The sequence below is a fragment of the Callorhinus ursinus genome, unplaced genomic scaffold (genome assembly GCF_003265705.2).
Source record: "Callorhinus ursinus isolate GAN/ISIS: 27379988/994484 unplaced genomic scaffold, GSC_fseal_2.0 scaffold29, whole genome shotgun sequence".
Classification (NCBI taxonomy): Eukaryota; Metazoa; Chordata; class Mammalia; order Carnivora; family Otariidae; genus Callorhinus; species Callorhinus ursinus.
Window position 1 is genome coordinate 1,053,703 of NW_027397091.1, and position 18,732 is coordinate 1,072,434.

Here is an 18,732-nt window from a genome sequence, read left to right on the forward strand (position 1 = left end):
TAAGGTGAACTTTCGGAAGGCAGGGGATAATCTTCATTTTACACTATTTCAGCTTATGAAAGGTTTCATAGGAATGTTCTTTTCAGATGGCAGGGGGAAATTGTGTCTCCGTTGGCAGAAATCAGTTTCACAGTCTGGGAACCTGAAATAGTACGCTGTGTGCAGAAGGTCCAAATCAGGGGAGGGTTCAGATCTCCCCTTGCAGTTTCCTTACTCCTTGCTCCGGGCTGTGGAAAGATAACCTCCTTTGCACAAAAGGGGAAGCAGCTTAATTCAAATAATAAAGAAGGAATCCAAATAACAAATACAAGCCATCATCTCTAGCATGGGAAGTAAGCGGGAAGAACGGCAGGGGAGAGACAGTATCTCTACCTTCACTAGGACTTTGAGCGGAATTAAATTTTATCATCAGAGGGAAGAGCACAATGAATACGACCCTCCAGAAAATGAGCTACAGCTCACCTTCTAACAGTGCTGTATGATTCTAGCTGTGGGGCCTGACCATGCTTACTTAAGTGTCACCTGGTGGGATCTAAAACAGAGAAGGTGAAAGCACATTACACCTCCACATACACAAGGCAGGTATGGGGAAAAACATGAAAAGTAGCCATCGTATATTTATGTGCATATACTTGTTTTGCTTACCTTGTTGCAATAAATTCTTGGTCTGAACTGTGGGAGGCAAAGATTGATGACCATCTTTGTGGCTGAAAGGGTAGCTTCCAAGCATCAGAAATAGCCTTCAATAAAAAACAAAACTTGGTATTAGACAAGTTAAAGTTCAATTCTAAACTTTTAGGAGTTGATTCCTAAGGGAAGAGAATCAAACAGGGTAATAAAGACTTCCACGCACATGAGAATGGTCTCATCGTATCATACATGTAATGCTAGGGAAGAATGAGTCACCGAAAAATTGCAGAGGAGCTTTTTTTTTTAAGTTTTATTTAAGTCATCTCTACCCCAACGTGGGGCTCAAACTCACAACCCTGAAATCAAGAGTCTTATGTTCCACCGACTGAGCCAGCCAGGCGCCCCGATAGAGGGGCTTTCTCTTGCACACTGAGCAGCTTGGCCAAGACTGCTGGTTCTCTGGCTGACAGATGGACCCATTGGAGGCAAGGGCCTGTCAGCTCTGCAAGGGGCTCCCCAAGGGAAAGAGAGAGTCAAAAGTGGCAGAGCATAGAGAATAGAACTATGCAGCCAGAGGGTTCCGAACGGAACAGGTCACAGAAAATAATCACAGTGCTAGGCATCTTTGTCATTTAACACCTGTCAATGCAATTGCATTTTCTTATTAAGACAAAAAATTAGAAGAGTACAAAACAGGGCGCCTGGGTGGCTCAGTAGGTTGAGTGACTGCCTTCAGCTCAGGTCATGATCCTGGAGTCCCGGGATCGAGTCCCACATCGGGCTCCCTGCTCAGCGGGGAGTCTGCTTCTCCCTCTGACCCTCTTCCCTCTCATGCTCTCTGTCTCTCACTCTCTCTCTCTCAGATAAATAAATAAAATCTTTAAAAAAAAAAAAAAGAAGAGTACAAAACACCATCATTGAGAAACAGAAAATCTTAGACTTGGAAAGCACCACAGAAGGACAAATTTAATGACGAATGTCCAGGCTGGGGGAAATGGGTGAAGCTGGTCACAAGGTACTAACATGTAGTTATAAGCTCTGAGGAGGAAACGCACAGCACAGTGACTATAGTTACCACTGTATCGTATATTTGAAAGTTGCTGAGAGTAGACCTGAAAAGTTCTCATCACAAGGAAAAAAGCTGGAACTGTGTGAGATAATGGATGTTAACTAAACTGACTATGGTAAGCATTTTGTATTATATACAAATATTGAAATCATTATGTGGTACATCTTAAACTTATTCAATGTGATATGTCAATGAATAGCTCAATAAAACTGGAAGAAAAACAAAGATCAATGTCCAAAAGCCTTTGGTATTCTTTGTACAGAAGCAGGGAAACCACTAGAAATAGCCCTCCTAGCAGCAGGCCTTGCCAACGGCTCTGAACTCCTTGGGTGAGGCCAGCCAGGCATTCTATGTTTTTCTATCTGGCAGACAAGACAACAAAAACTGTTAGCCCAACAGGGACAAGGTTACCCTCTGGGGTCTGTGTTATCATGATCAGTAGGTGCTTTCGGCTCAGGTCATGATCCCGGGGTCCTGGGATCGAGCCCCACTTCGGGCTCCCTGCTCAGCGGGGAGTGTGCTTCTCCCTCTGCCTCTGTGATCTCTCTCACTCCTGCTTTCTCTCAAAAAAAATAAAATCTTAAAAAAAAAAAAGAGGGAGATGAATCTGATGATGTAGAAAACCCTTGGCCTAAAGTCTCCTATTCTTTGTGAACCTGTGTTGAAACTCTTAGTACTTCACACTTTATGAGGCATGCATGCCCATCTCTCTGTCAGAATATTCTAGGGCGCCTGGGTGGCTCAGTTGGTTAAGCAACTGCCTTCGGCTCAGGTCATGATCCTGGAGTTCCAGGATCGAGTCCCGCATCGGGCTCCCTGCTCAGCAAGGAGCCTGCTTCTCCCCCTAACCCTCCCCCCTCTCATGTACTCTCTCTCTCTCTCTCTCATTCTCACTCTCTCAAAATAAAAATAAATAAATCTTTAAAAAAAAAAAAGAATATTCTAGAATCTGGCCTGGAATCAACATGGACTAGTTTACAGAATTCTTTTTTCCCCCCCAGGGGAAGACTGTGTTAACGTCTCTGGCTTCTGACACTTTTCTTGTTCTCCACAACAACTCAAAAATGAGTGTATAAGGAATTGCACCTGCAAATATTCTCAGGGCCCTTATATGTGCCCCTTCTTGGTCCGGAAACCAGAGCACATTCAGAGTAGCACTGCCCTCAGTTCTCCTGCCCAGTCAGGGCAGTGGCTTCTTGTTAAGTCTTTTGGTTTTGTTTTCAATGTACAATTAAGCCATTGACTTTAATTGAATATAGAAGCAGTAAAATGAATATAAAGCCCAGACCAAGGAAACAAAACACTTCTTCTGGAAAAGCCAGCCTAAAATGCCAAAGGAAGACAGATGACAGTGACACAGGTGGTGACATAACAGATGTGCGAGTGTGAGCTGGGTTGGCCCTGAGCGAACGGTGAGGTCAGGCACTGCTGTGGGCCACCCTGTCCTCGGGCTTTGTTCTGATGGGATGGGGCTTTGCTAAGAACAAGCAAAGAGACAGAAACTGTGTCATTACATCAAAATGCTGAGAGGTGGTTCAGATGAGTCAGATAAAGGGCCCCAGGTCTGCAATTACCTCCACCCCACCGTCCACTTCTTAGGCCTTTTCTCTCTCTGAATTTCAGGGACAAAAACAAACCCACAGAGAAACGCTGTCAGCTCCTTGAAGTGTGGACCTGATTTCCCAGCGGGAGGCACTGAGTTCACTCACCTTTACCTTCTTCCTCTCTCCTTGCTATCTTCTTGGGACACTTCACACTGTGGGCTTCTAACTTTCATTTATTCTACACATCATGACATTCATTTCTCTGAGAACTTAAATGCCAGGACCAGAACAAGTTGGGCAGGGGTCCTCTGGAAGCCACGATGAAGGGCTTACCTGTGAGTATGAAGCCAAATGGAAAAGTCTTCCAATATTATCCGAGGACCCAACTCAATCGTAAATGGCAGTGTGAAATGAAGTTGCCCAGAAGTGACCACCCTCAGGACTACTGTGCCCTTTGCCTTTAACCCTGGCTCAGCTATCACCTGATACCTGCTCCCACAGTCGGACTGGAGAGGTGACCTGGATGAGGGCAAGGCAAAGGGCTTCCAAACTTCAGCTACCTCATAACTTTAAAAATCCCCCTTCAGACACCCTGAGAGGGGAGACTCTGACTGTCCCTCCAACCAGCAGGACAAGATACAAGGTTTTATCTGCACCGTGTCATAGCAACACAAACAACAACTAGTGAGTCATGAGACAAGGACCCTCTAGTAACAAAACACAACTTTGGCTAGAAAAACACATACATAAAATGGCTTAGAGAAGGCCATCAGGGATTTTATTCAGTTTTAATCTTACTAACTGGTTAGCCCTCAAGTGGATACTAATGTCTTTAGTTTGCAGACGAAGACACTGTGGCTTAAAGAGAGGTGAAGCCGGCTTCTAAACCTTCCAAACCACTCTGGTTACTATCTACTTGGACACCATTTACCTTGAAGGATTTACCAGGAATTTTTTTTTTTTTAAGATTTATTTATTTGAGAGAGAGAGAGTACACAGAGGGAGGGGCAGAGGGAGAGAATCTTCAAGCCGACTCCCCACTGAGTGTGGACCCCTCCCCAAGCATGGAGCCCAACATGGGGCTAGATCCAATGACTCATGAAGTCATGACCTGAGCCGAAACCAAGAATCGGATGCTTAACCAACTGAGCCACCCAGCAGCCCCTTACCAGGAACTTATATGGACACTTAACAACTTTGTTTTATTTTTTTTCCCCTCTTACTTAGGTCAGGCTTTCATACCATTCATTTTTTAAAAATCAATTCTCCCAAACCTAAATTAATGTGGCTATGCTCTACAATGTAGAAATTTGGAAACCTTGACCTTGACTGCCCCTTTCAACATGTATTGGATCAAGCCTCAAGCTGTTATTTTAGGAAAATCTTTAGATACGCTAGCTCTCTATTCAAGCATCTTACCTCACGAGGCTTCTCAGCCTTCCTAAGAGGTGGTTAATACCATTAGCCAAATGTGAAAGCGTATGGACCTACATCTGACCAGACGTAGTTCACTTGTTCTTCACAGCACTTACCAAAATCTAATTTGAGAGAATATTTATGGAGACTGTTCAGTCCATCCACATTATATTCTTTGTAATGAGAGTCTAAGTGGCACCTCCTGTTTCCTCCCTGCCCCCCGCCCCCGACTGCTGCATTCATATCCCAGACCACCACCTGATAGGCTGCTTAGCAGTGTGGATCCTCAGCTGTGGCAAAGATAAATGTAACACGCTTAGGTCAGGCTTTCACGCCATTCATTTTTTAAAATGAATTTAGTGGCCTGGGCGCCTGGGTGGCTCAGTCATTAAGCGTCTGCCTTGGGCTCAGGTCATGATCCCAGGGTCCTGGGATCAAGCCCCGCATCGGGCTCTCTGCTCAGCGGGAAGCCTGCTTCTCCCCCTCCCACTCACCCTGCTTGTGTTCCCTCTCTTGCTGTCTCTCTCTGTCAAATAAATAAATGAAATCTTAAAAAAAAAAAAATTAGTGGCCTATCTGTGAAAATTCACAGGACACCAGGGTAGCACGACACATCAGCTGGGAATCCTAACTGTAGTCTCTATAACATATCCTCCCCCTGAGCTGCTCCTCAGGGCAGTGTACTGGACCACCCTCATGTTCAAATCCCATACACAGCCATCACCACACTCCTGGAACCGCTGCAAATAGCTTTACCAACTACTGATTTTTTGTGTGGCCCATTAGCAAGGAATTTCTTTTTTTTTTTTTTAAAGATTTTATTTATTTATTAGAGAGAGAGAATGAGAGATAGAGAGCACGAGAGGGAAGAGGGTCAGAGGGAGAAGCAGACTCCCCGCCGAGCAGGGAGCCCGATGTGGGACTCGATCCCGGGACTCCAGGATCATGACCCAAGCCAAAGGCAGTCGCCCAACCAACTGAGTCACCCAGGCGCCCTAGCAAGGAATTTCTTAAGAAACACCTCTATGAAGCTGGCTCCTGTTTTATTAGGTTGTTAAGAGGATCATTCTTTGGGGTGCCTGGGTGGCTCAGATGGTCGGACATCTGCCTTCAGCTCAGGTCATAATCCCGGGGTCCTGGGATCGAGCCCCACATCGGGCTCCTGGCTCAGCAGGGAGTCTGTTTCTCCCTCTCCCTCTGCCCCTAACCCCACTTCCCGCTCATGCTCTCTCTCTTGCTCTCTCTCAAATAAATAATCTTAAGGAAAAGAAACATAAAAATCTTAAGTCAATTTTTGTCTTAGTACAATTTTGACTTTTTTTCTTAAGGAGTCCTACATGTCTCTTGTTAAGGTGGCTATTTATTAATAGGATCCTTTTATCTCATTAATTATTCTAACCAGTTTTGCTATATAGAGGAAACTTTTTCACTTGGGTATCTATAGTATGTTTGGCTATCTTATTAAACCAATTATTTTAACAGATTTTCAGTTGTTTTTTTAGGGGGGGTTTCTACAATCTTAATAATGAGAGCCTCTTTCTCAAAACGGTAACCCTTTTGTCTCTAGACAAAGCTAGAACTTCCAGAATTATATGAAATAATAATAGAGTTACCATGCTTGTCTTTTTCCATTAGAAAATGGTTCTAGTGTATCATCTCCGAAATAATGCTGATTGAAATATTCTTTTTATGTTAATAAAGCATTCTAATTTTCAGAGTTTTCTGAAAATCAGGGATAGGCTTTGAATTCTGATTTTCTCTATATATTGAGTTTTATTATTTTTCTTATCTGACAGACTAATGAGAGATAGCACATTTTTCTAATTTTAAACCATCCTTTTATTCCTAGGATAGGCTCTATTTGGTTGTGTCAGACTGTTCTTTAAATGTTTTTCAAATTCCACTGAATTTGATTGCTCCTGTCTAATTTTAGACAAGATATTATTGCACATTCATATAACATTTATAATCCCTGTGCTAGACACTGGAATACAGAGATAAAAATGAAATGGTCAGGTGGTGAAATTATTCTGCATGATACCGTAATGATAGACATGTGACATTAGGCATTTGTCAAAATCCACAGAACCATACAACACAGTGATCCTTAATTTACATGAACTTCAGTTAATTATAATGTTTCAATACTGGCTCACCAATTATAACAAATGTACCACACTAATGCAAGATGTTAGTATTTGAAGAAATGGTATGCAAACAAGAGGAGGTATAAGGGAACTCTCCGTACTATCTGCTCAATTTCTCTGTAAACCTAAAACCACTCTAAAAAATTAAAGCCTATTTTTTTCGTTTTAAACCTTTTTTTTGAAGATTTTATTTATTTATTTGAGAGAGAGAGCGAGCACGAGAAGAGGGGAGGGGCAGAGGGAGAAGCAGATTCTGCACGGAACAAGGGAACCCGATGTGGGGCTCGATCTCAGGACCCCAGGACCATGACCTGAGCCAAAGGCAGTTGCTTAAACAAATGAGCCACCCAGGCACCCCTTAAATTTTTTTTTAACATTTTATTTTTTTTAAAGTAATCTCCATACCCAACGAGGGGCTCCAACTCACAATCCTGAGATCAATAGTCACATGCTCTACCGACTAAGCCAGCCAGGCACCAATTAAAAAAAAAAGCCTACTAATAAGAATTGGGGGGGGTGACTGAAACAACTTAAACAACTGGAGATCAAACTGAAACGAATGACTGTGCCATGGAGGAAGAGTGGCAGATCCTTTTTTTTTTTTTTAAGATTTTATTTATTTATTTGAGAGAGAGAATGCACATGAGAGGTGGGAGGGTCAGAGGGAGAGGCAGACTCCCCGCGGAGCAGGGAGCCTGATGGATGCGGACTCGATCCTGAGACTCCAGGGTCATGACCTGAGCCGAAGGCAGTCGCTTAACCAACTGAGCCACCCAGGCGCCCTGGCAGATCCTTTTGAAACCATCTCACAAATGACAGTAACTGTTTCTTTGGCAAATAGTGATGTCCAAACACTGTAGGATTCTCTAGGACTCCGTCTGCCTTCAAGGCCTTTATGTGATCTTATCACCTTTCTGGTTCCAACACCCCTGATCTTTTAAGGTCAAGTGCTTCCTGCCTTAATGCTAAATCCAGGAAAAAAGAATGGCTCAGCTCAACATATGAAAATGTAGACAGCCTCACCCAGGAAGACTCTCCTCAGCCCTGCCTGGGAAATAACCATGTTACCTGAACTCCTGCAAATACTTATTTACTTATACATTTACTTCAGTAAATACTTAAAAATGAGAGCCTCCTTTTCCAAAGCTGGCATCTAGGTACAAGAGAGACTGGGTCTGAGTATAAACCGAGGGCCACGGATCATGGCTAAAGTGCTCTGCAGTTCAGAGAAGTAGCCTGGAGCCAGATAATTGAAGCATTATAAGACAGCAAGATAACAAAGGTTTATAAGGAGATAACACGTCGGTTTCCATTAGAGATTCTTTTTCCTTTCTTAAAGGAAGTATTTCAGATAAAAAGGTAAAGAATATAGTAAACACGGGCGCCTGGGTGGCTCAGTTGGTTAGGCGACTGCCTTCGGCTCAGGTCATGATCCTGGAGTCCCGGGATCGAGCCCTGCATCAGGCTCCCTGCTCGGCAGGGAGTCTGCTTCTCCCTCGGACCCTCCCGCCTCTCATGTGCTCTCTCTCTCTCAAATAAATAAATAAATAAATAAAATCTTTAAAAAAAAAAAGTAATATAGTAAACACTCTTATACCCACCACCTAGCTTTAGCAGATGTAAACATTTTGCCATGTTTGCTTCTCATTTTGGTGTTAAGAAAAAACTGAAAAGATACAAACAAAACCCACACTAATCCTTATTTCTTCTCCTTTTTTACCAAGAGGCAAACTCTATCTGATGTTGGTGTCTCTCATTCGAATCAGTATTGGGTATGTGTGTATCTATAAACAATATGCAGTGGTCTTAATGTATTTTTAATGTACCTTAATGATATTATACCATGCACATCATCTCACAACTGGCTTTTCCATTCAGCATTATTATTCTAAGGTTTCCCATGTTGAAATGTTGGTATCTAATTTATTCATTTTAACTTCTCCATAATATTCAATTGGAGGACTAAAAACGGTTTATTTTTCCATTGCCCTATTACATGTTGTTTGTAATTTTTTTACTATGAAAAAATGCTGTAACAAACATTCTCTACGAGTCTTGTGAAAAAAAAAAAGAAAGAAGAAAAAGAAAGAAAAAATAAATGAAATGGTCCTGTCCACAAGTCTTGAGCATGATGGGACCTCCTTCCGACAGTGACTATGGAATATAAAAGTTTGCAACAGAGCTTTCCGCAAATGACATTCAGAGTAGGGAAGGATGGCCTAAGCGAATGGTTTTTCAATCTGTGGTTTTGAAATCAAGTTATGGGTTGAAAAAAGAAATATTAACTGAAAGAGAAGATAAAATATCAAAATACACACAATATGGGCATTACTTCATGAAACTTTTTTTTTTAGGATTTTAAGAAATCTCTACACCCAACGTGGGGCTTGAACTCACAACCCAGAGATCAAGTTGCATGCTCCACCGACTGAACCAGCCAGGTGCCCCTACTGTATGAAACTTTTCCTTCAGTTTTATCCAAATACATATAACAAATTACATCCTAGGTCCAATATAAAATTTCTTATTGTGGCTCTTGATGGAAAAAAATGGAAAAATACTGGCCAAAAGTATACCCAGAGAATTCAGGGAAGAATTCACAGGAGTAATGTTTGAAATGGAGACAACGAAGACGTATGCCTGACCTCATGGACAACTCTGAAATGGGACGGATATGACACACTAATGGTATAATGGACAATATGTACTTGACTATGAGAGTCAGGAAGCAAGAACAGGAACAGGGGAAAGACACAAGGGATGGGGACCAGTAATAGCCAACACACAGAGACAGGACAGTGAGGCTGGTTTAGGAAATGCTGAATATACCACTTAGCTTCTTAGAAAGGGAGGAGGAGACAGGGATGGAAACGCAGAAGCAGATGGGGAGGGCCTTGAATGTTAAGGCCAAGGGGCTTAAGACTACTTTACCTATGGTCCGAGGTAGTGTTTTTCTCCCAAATTGCAGATCAAGAATCAAGAACTCACATTACTGAAACATAACTAGGTTTTTTTTTTTTTTAATTAAGTAGAATAGAGTCAGAGTGTACCATCCATGAGGATGGGAAGTGTTTTGTGAAACTTGTGAAATATATAATTGAAACTACATTTCTATCTATTTATTATTATGGGTTGTTTAATCTCTACACCTCATGTGGGGTTCCAAACTCACAGCCCCAAAATCAAGAGTCACATGCTCTACCAACTGAGTCAGCACCATTAGTGTGGGTTTTGATGTAAAAGACATTTCGTACTGAGGACTGTGATAAAAAAAAAGTTTGAAAGCTACTGGTCAGAAGGAAGTCATAGAAGGCTTCTAACCAGGGAAAGAAATGACACTAATGAAAAGCCTGCCATTAACCTCCTAGATGACAAAGCAATTCTGAACCACTTAGAGGCAATTCACCCTTCAAGGGGTTCCCACTATCTTTTTTGTACTACATGAGGGGCTATCTTTGCAAATGGCTTCCTGAAGGCATCAAAGTACACACTATTAAGAAATATACTAGCAATCTCAATTTCTCCCTGGGCATTTTCTTTCTTTAATTTTTTTCTTTTTGAGGGAGGGGTATCCTTAAAGAGGAGGAAGGAGAAAAATGAACTATGTATAACATATTACTGTCTCACAAGGATTTCAAAACTACCTTCAAGGAAATTTTTTTTTTTTAAAGTAAATTACCCCCAATGTGGGGCTCAAACTCATGACCCTGAGATCAAAGTCACATTCTCTACCGACTGAGCCAGCCAGGCGCCCTGAAAAAATCTTTTACTCTTAAAGATTTTAATTAAAGTTTTTAAGATCACTGCAGATTCACATGCAGTTGTAAGAAACAATACAGAGATCCCATGTACCCTTTAACCAGTTTCCCCCAATGGTAACACCTTGCATAGCTACTACATGTCCTGTCACCAGGAGGAAGCTGACAACAATACAATCCATGATCTTATTCAATTTCCCTAGTTTACATGTACTCATGCACATGTGCCTGTGGATTCAATTCTATGCAATGTTATCACATATATAGATTTGTGTAATCACTACCACAGTCAAGACAGAGAACAGTTCCATCACAAGGATCTCTGGTACTGTCCTCTAAGAAGCCTTTTATTTTATTTTATTAGATCTTTTTTTTTTTTGAGAGAAAGAATGAGAGAGAGAGAGAGAGAGAGAGAGAGCACATGAGAGGGGGGAGGGTCAGCAGGAGAAGCAGACTCCCCACTGAGCAGGGAGCCTGATGCGGGACTTGATTCCGGGACTCCAGGATCATGACCTGAGCCGAAGGCAGCCGCTTAACCAACTGAGCCACCCAGGCACCCTGAAGCCTTTTATTTTAAAGATTTTATTTTTAAGTAATCTCTATACCCAATGTGGGGTTCGAACTCACAACCCCAAGATCGAAAGTCAGGTGCTCTACCCACTAAGCCAGTCAGGAGCCCCTAAATCCAAATACCCTATTACCACGTAAGTCTTCAAGTTCTTTACCCAGATCTAAGGCAAGAATGAGGTGCCTGGGGTCAACTGAAGAGTCCAGTGAATCCCACTACCCACACTGTAAGAAACACTTGATTTGAGGCACCTGGGTGGCTCAGTCATTAAGCATCTGCCTTTGGCTTGGGTCATGATCCCAGGGTCCTAGGATTGAGCCCTGCATCGGGCTCCCTGCTCAGCAGGAAGCCTGCTTCTCCCTCACCCACTCCCCCTGCTTGTGTTCCCTTTCTCGCTATATCTTTCTCTGTCAAATAAATAAGTAAATAAAATCTTAAAAAAAAAAAACACTTGAGTGACATGTTTATTCTTGGTGTACCAGCCACTTAAATGATAAATATGACTATATACAAAAACTGCAAAACTATATATAAAATTTTAAAAAGACCACAAAAACAGAAGACTATGATCACACATCTGTTAAAAATCTGTATCTAAAGGGGCGCCTGGGTGGCTCAGTCACCTGGCCATCTGGCTCTTGATTTTCACTCAAGTCATTATCTCAGGGTCCTGGAATCAAGCCCCATGTCAGGCTCTATGCTCAGCTGGGAGTCTGCTTGAGGATTCTCTCTCCCTCTCCCTCTGCCCCCCTCCCCACTTGCCCATGCTCTCTCTTAAATAAATAAATATATCTTAAAAAAAATCTATTATCTAGGAATATGTACACATGAATACTTTGGGAGGTAATGGTGGCCATGCAGAAATTTAAAATATGGAACAGTAGAGTGGTGGGCTACATTTTTCCTTTTGTGTGTTTAAAGTACATGTAAGTAGTTAAACAATTGGACTGGGGTCCTGGGGTCACAGATGATACCAGAGAGGACTGAGGGTGTAGATACAATGCTCAGAGTACTTCTTGCAGTTGACAGTTCCTCCAGGACTGGATGGCCAGATGGAGATAGACCTTTCTCCTCTGCACCCCCTGTACGCAGGCTGATGAAGGGCAAGCTCGCGGGAAGGGCTGAGAAGGGGTACAGAGTAGGCTGATCAACCATGTGGTCTATCTAGGACTGAGGGTTTTTCCAGAATGTGGAACCTTCTGTGATAATACCAGAAAAGCCCCAGGCAAACTGGGACAAGTTGGTCATCCTATCTGGAAGGTTTCTATCTGTACTTCTTTGGAGCTTGAAGCTAAGTAAACCTTCTTGTGGTTAAGGACTCAGAACATGGGGGTAGGGAAGTGTGGAAGGATGATTTAGAAGAGAATAAGGTGACCATGACACTTTCTGAACACCTGAGCATCCATCTGCCTTTGGCCTAAAAAGAAGTTGCCATAGCTGAGTTATACAACCTGATTTTTGAGTCTCACAAAAACGTAATGGAAAGTAATTCTGGCAGATACACATACTTTAAAGACTAGGCTCAAACAGGTTACAGAGGAAAAAAAAGAAGAAAAGATTACCTGTCAAATAAGAGAAAAGCATTTAACCTCAGAGTGGGTGGAATATCAATGCACTGAGCAATTTTATAAATTGGGCACTTCAGCTTTTAAAGAAGTACAATACTTCTTATAATTTCTAAATTGAGTTACTTGTCCATCCATGAAAAAAATGTGACTTGTGTTCATTTTTCTTAGAGCTGGTTAAAATGAAAGACAGCTGTCCCAGCACATCCCACACAGTCATCCACCAGTGAGAGATGCACAAAAGACCAGAACACAGGTGTGCACCCAGAAAAGGCTTGCAATCCTATATGCTTGGAGCCCAGTCACCCTTCAATGGCTTACTACATGCAAGGCACTCTGCTAGGCACAGGTAGACACAACTTTTACTCTTAAGAAACTCATAGGCTTGGGGTGCTGGGTGGCTCAGTTGGTTAAGTGACTGCCTTCAGCTCAGGTCATGATCCTGGGGTCCTGGGATTGAGTCCCGTATCAGGCTCCACCTGCTTTGCAGGGAGCCCACTTCTCCCTCTGCCTGCCACTCCCCCTGCTTGTGCTCTTTCTCTGGCAAATAAATAAATAAAATTTTAATAAAAAAAAAAAGAAAGAAACTCATAGGCTCAAATCAAGGCACTCTTAAAATTAAGAGACCCACAGTCTCAAAACAAGGAGATGAACAAAGGGTTCTACCATTTACTCATCACCTTAATAGTAGGGTCAGCAAAATTCTATGGGAATCCAGGCGAAGCAGCCATGTTCTTCATGTATAAACCTGACCGCTGGACCTTATTCCATCTGTTCTTGCTGCTCTTGAATGCTCAACTTATCTCTGACTACTGACCCTTTCCTCAACATGTAAGTCTCTTCTGCCCTCAACAGCCCACTCAAAAAACCTTGCCTTGGTATTGAGTTTTTCTTAGTGTTGCCAATTTAGCAAATAAAAATAAAAACTGCCTACTTGTATCTGAAAATCAGATAAATAATGGATTTTCTTCTTTTAGTATACGAATGTCCTGTGTACTATTTGTGACATATGCTAAAAAATTACTTATGCACATTCAGCAAACTAAGAACAGAAAGGAACTTCCTTAACATGATAAAGGGTATTCGTGAGAAACCCATAGCTAATATATTCAATGGTGAATGAAAGAATCCCCCATAAGATCAGGAACAAGAGAAGTATGCCTGCTTTTACCGCTTCTATTCAATTTCATACAAGAAACCCTAGCCAGAGCAAGTAGGCAAGAAAAAGAAAATAAAAAGGTCTCCAAAGTAGAAAGAAAGAAGCAAAACCACCTTTATCCATAGATTATATGATCCTATATATAGAAAATCCTAAAGAATCAACACACACACAAAAACTGTTACAGCTAATAAAAGAACTAGGCAGGGGCGCCTGGGTGGCTTAGTCAGTTAAGCGTCTGCCTTTGGCTCGGGTCATGATCCCGGGGTCCTGGGATCCAGCCCCACATCGAGCTCCGTGCTCGGCGGGGAGCCTGCCTCTCCCTCTCCCACTCCCCCTGCTTCTGTTCCCTCTCTCACTGTGTCTCTGTCAAATAAATGAATAAAATCTTTTTTTTTATTTTTTTAATTTTCTTTTAAAGATTTTATTTATTTATTCATGAGAGACAGAGGGAGAGAGAGAGGGAGAAGCAGAGGGAGAAGCAGGCTCCCAAGGAGCAGGGAGCCCGATGTGGGACTCGATCCCAGGACCCTGGGATCATGACCTGAGCCGAAGGCAGACGCTTAACCATCTGAGCCACCCAGACACCCATGGATAAAATCTTAAAAAAAAAAAGAACAAGGCAAAAAATGCAGGATAAATAATTCATTTTTAAACATTAGCAATGAACAATTCATAAAGATGTTAAGATAAAAATTCCATTTACAGTAGCATTAAGAAGAATAAAAATACTTAGGAATAAATGTAACTGGGGAGGTGCAAGACTTATACACTGAAAACTATAAAATGCTGCTGAAAGAAATTTAAAAAAGATATAAATAAATAAAAAGACATCTCCTGTTCATGGATTACAGACTCAGTACTGTTAAGATTGAAAGATGCCAGGGGTGCCTGGCTGGCTCAGTCGGTAGAGCATGTCACTCTTGATCTCAGGGTCATGAGTTCAAGCACCACACTGGGCATGGAGCCTACTTAAAAAAAAAAAAAAAAAAAAGAGAAGAAAGAAAGATGCTAAGCACCATTAGTCACTAGGGAAATACAAATCAAAACCACAATGAGATACCACTTCACATTCACTAAGACAGCTATTAAAAAAGAAAAAAAAAACAACACAGAAAATAACAAGTGTTAGCCAAGATGTGGAGAAAGTGGAATCCTAATACACTGCTGTTGGAAATGTAAAATGGTACAGCCACTGTGGAACAGTTTGGCAGGGGGCACCTGGGTGGCTCAGTCAGTTAAGCATCTGCCTTGGACCTGGGTCATGATCCCAGACTCCTGGGATCGAGTCCCGCATTGGGCTCCCTGCTCAGCGGGGAGCCTGCTTCTCCTCCCTCTGCATCTCCCCTGCTTGTGCTCTCTTGCTCTCACTCTCTCTAAAATAAATAAATAAAATCTTAAAAAAAAAAAAAAAGTCTGGCAGTTCCTCAATAAGTTAAATATAGAATATATAACCCAGCAACTTCACTCATAGGTATATACCCAAAGTACTGAAAACAGGTGCTCAAACAAAAATATGCACATAAGTGTTCACAGCAGCACTATTCACAATAGCCAAAAAGTGGAAAAACCCCAGGTCAAACAAATGATGAATGGATAAACAAGGTAGGGGATGTCCACACAGTGGACTATTTAGCTATACGTAATGAAGAGCTGGCACATGCCATAACATGGGGGAATCTTAGTAACATTATACCAAGTGTAAGAAGCCATATACAAAAGGTTACATACTACAGAATTCTACTTTTTGGAAATATCTAGAATAGGCAAATCCACAGAGACAGAAAGCAGATTAGCAGTTGCCAGGGTCTGGGGGAGGCGGAAAAGTGGAGTCACTGCTTAATGGGTATATGGAGTTTTCTTCTGGGGTGAAAAAATGTTCTTGAACTAGATTGTGGTGGATTGGTTGCACAACAGCATCAATGTACTGTCACTGATATTCACCCTTAAAAAAAGATGGCCAATTTTATCTGTATTTTACCACAAAACATTATCCATTATGTATCTGAAATTCAAATTTAACTAGACATTCTGTGTTTTATCTGGCAATCCTAGCCCCACTCTGTATCCTGCTCAAGGTTCCCCTTCTCTTCAAAGGTTCTCAAGGAACTGCCTCAACATTTGCAACCTTAACTCTCAACATTCAACAGGTGTGCAGTCGGGTTTACGCCCTGACAATCCAATCAAACTGCTATTGCTAATGTCATCAGTGATGTCCAAGTTGCCAACTTTACTGGAGACTTTTGTTTTTGTTTTTTAAAGATTTTATTTATTTGACAGAGAGAGAGACAGTGACAGCCAGAGAGGGAACACAAGCACGGGGAGCGGGAGTGGGAGAAGCAGGCTCCCTGATTAACGACTGAGCCACCCAGGTACCCCGAGATTTTTGGTTCTTGCCATAACTGCTCTCTCCCTAGCAACCGACATGGTGCAAATTCTTTTTTTTTTTTTTTTAAGATTTTATTTATTTGAGAGAATGAGAGAGACAGCAAGCACAAGGGGGAGGAGGGGCAGAGGGAGAGGGAGAAGCAAACTCCCTGCTGAGCAGGGAACCCGACCAGGGGCTTGATCCCAGGACCCCAGGATCACGACCTGGGCCAAAGGCAGCCACTTAACCGACTGAGCCACCCAGGCGCCCAAATCCTCTCCTTTTTGCAATATTCTCCTTTCCCACTGGCTTCTGTGCAGTGAAAGGTTAACTCGGCAGGTTTGGGGTGTTCAAATCCTGCACATTCCAAAAAATACCTGACCCTTTGCCAGCTCCTTGGAGCTAATCTCTAAGCGTTTGGAACATCCTTCAAAAGACTGTCTGCATAGGGTGCCTAGGTGGCTCAGTCGTTAAGCATCTGCCTTCAGCTCAGGTCATGATCCCAGGGTCCTGGGATCGAACCCCGCATCGGGCTTCCTGCTCTGCGGGAAGCCTGCTTCTCCCTCTCCCACTCCCCCTGCTTGTATTCCCTCTCTCGTCGTCTGTCAAATAAATAAATAAAATCTTAAAAAAAAAAAAAAGACTGTCTGCATTTACCTGAGACCTTGGCCACAGCAGAGAGCCTACACTACCAATGTGATTTATGGTAGGAGCCTTGGGCCAGGTCAGTTGGACCTCTGAAGGGGGCAGGGACTGGATAACTAACTAAGGTCAGCCATGTGGGCACTCCATGCCTACTTGACTGACCCCCAATAAAAACTCTGCACAGGCTCCAGTGAACTACCCTGATTGGCAATATCGGTAAATGTTGGCAAACATCATTGCTGGGATGAAATTAAGAGCTGTCCAGGGGGTACCTGGTTGGCTCAGTCGGTTAAGCGTCTGCCTTCGGCTCAGGTCGTGATCCCGGGGTCCTGGGATCGAGCCCCGCATCGGGCTCCCTGCTCCGTGGGAAGCTTGCTTCTCCCTCTCCCCCTCCACCCTGCTTGTGATCTCTCTCTCTCAAATAAATCAATAAAATTTTGAAAACAAAAGAAAAGAAAACAAAACAAAAAAGAGCTGTCCATGTGACTGCACTGGAAGAGGACAACTAAAGCTTGTGCCCGGTCTCTCCTAGACTCTACACTATGTGCCTCTTTCCTTTGCTGATTTTAATCTGTACCCTTTCATTGTAATAAACCATAACTGTGAGTATAACAAGCTTTTACGAGTTCTGTGAATCCTTCTAGTGAGGGTGGTATGGGGCCCCTTGACAGACTTGTTAGCATTTTCCCTAAGTCTGATTATCTCTTCTTTTTTTTGTCTTTACTCCTGGGTCCCCTTGGCTTCGCCCTCCCTATAAATGCTGGTATTCTACTCTTGGTTATGTTCCCTCCCCTGCTCCACAACTATAACAACGTCCTTCCCACCTATCCCAGGCAATTTCATTCACTTGTGGTTCTGATTGCCACCTGTCCTCATCCCCATTTGAGACTCCAGCCTGGGTATTTCTGCCTGGAAGCTCATCTTAGCATCACCAGGTCAGATTAACCCTCACCCAAACACCTTTCCTGCTTTGGTTCCAGTTTTAGTTTCTGACTCCCTATCAGTGTAGTAGGCACTAAAATCCTCATTCCCAGGGGCGCCTGGGTGGCTCAGTTGGTTAAGCGTCTGCCTTCGACTTGGGTCATGGTCCCAGGGTCCTGGGATCAAGCCCCGTGTTGGGCTCCCTGCTCAGTGGGGAGCCTGCTTCTCCCTCTCCCTCTGCAGCTCCCCCTGCTTGTGCTCTAATAAATAAAATCTTAAAAAGAATAAAATAAAATCCTCATTCCCTAATCAAGCAATTAGCAAGTCTTGCCTTTTTCTCCTTCCAAACATCCCTGAAACCGAGACTTTCCATTCCCATAGTTCTGGCCCTCATTAGCTCTCACCTGAGCTCTTGCACACATCTGTGAAATATTATCCCTAATATATCTCATGCATCCCCACCCCCAATCTAGTTCTATCCTTTTTACCTAACAATTCTAAAACATGAATCTGCCCAATTATTCCTACTTAAACTCCTTTAGAGGCACCCCAGCCCCTGCAGACTTACGCGCTTTAGCAACACTGTAAGCTGTGACCCAGATGCACTCTCTCTCTCTACCCACACCCTCTGCCTTCTTTCCACCCCAGCTCTCCAGCAATGCGCAACCACTCTAAATTCCCAGACCATACTCACTAAACATTATCATCTCTATGCCATGACCCATTCTAGGCACTGTAGATAAATTAGTTAACTAGACACAGTTAACTCAAAGGGCTATCTTCCAACTGGGAAACCAGTAAGTAAACAGAGTAATTTCTGATACTGCTGAGTGCAGTGAGGAAAATGAAGCTGAAGATGACAGAGCACAATCAAAAGCCAACGGGGATATTGTTTTAGCATGGGCAGGGAAGTGGCCTTTGGGAGGAAACCTGAATAATGGT

General features: G+C 42.8%; 1 protein-coding gene across 6 annotated transcripts in view; it reads right to left on the minus strand.

Annotated features, from left to right (window-relative positions):
• UBOX5 (U-box domain containing 5) overlaps nucleotides 1–18,732 on the minus strand; it is a 39,354-nt gene that overhangs the window by 8,020 nt on the left and 12,602 nt on the right. For 5 of the 6 annotated variants that reach the window (XM_025876010.2, XM_073878321.1, XM_073878322.1 and 2 more), the window contains one exon: nucleotides 646–740. In XM_025876010.2, coding sequence (XP_025731795.1) covers nucleotides 646–699 — 54 coding nt within the window. In that variant the 5' untranslated portion in view covers nucleotides 700–740. Of the gene's footprint in view, nucleotides 1–645; nucleotides 741–3,408; nucleotides 3,432–18,732 lie in introns of those variants that run through there. The other variant, XM_025876011.2, reaches the window with a different exon arrangement.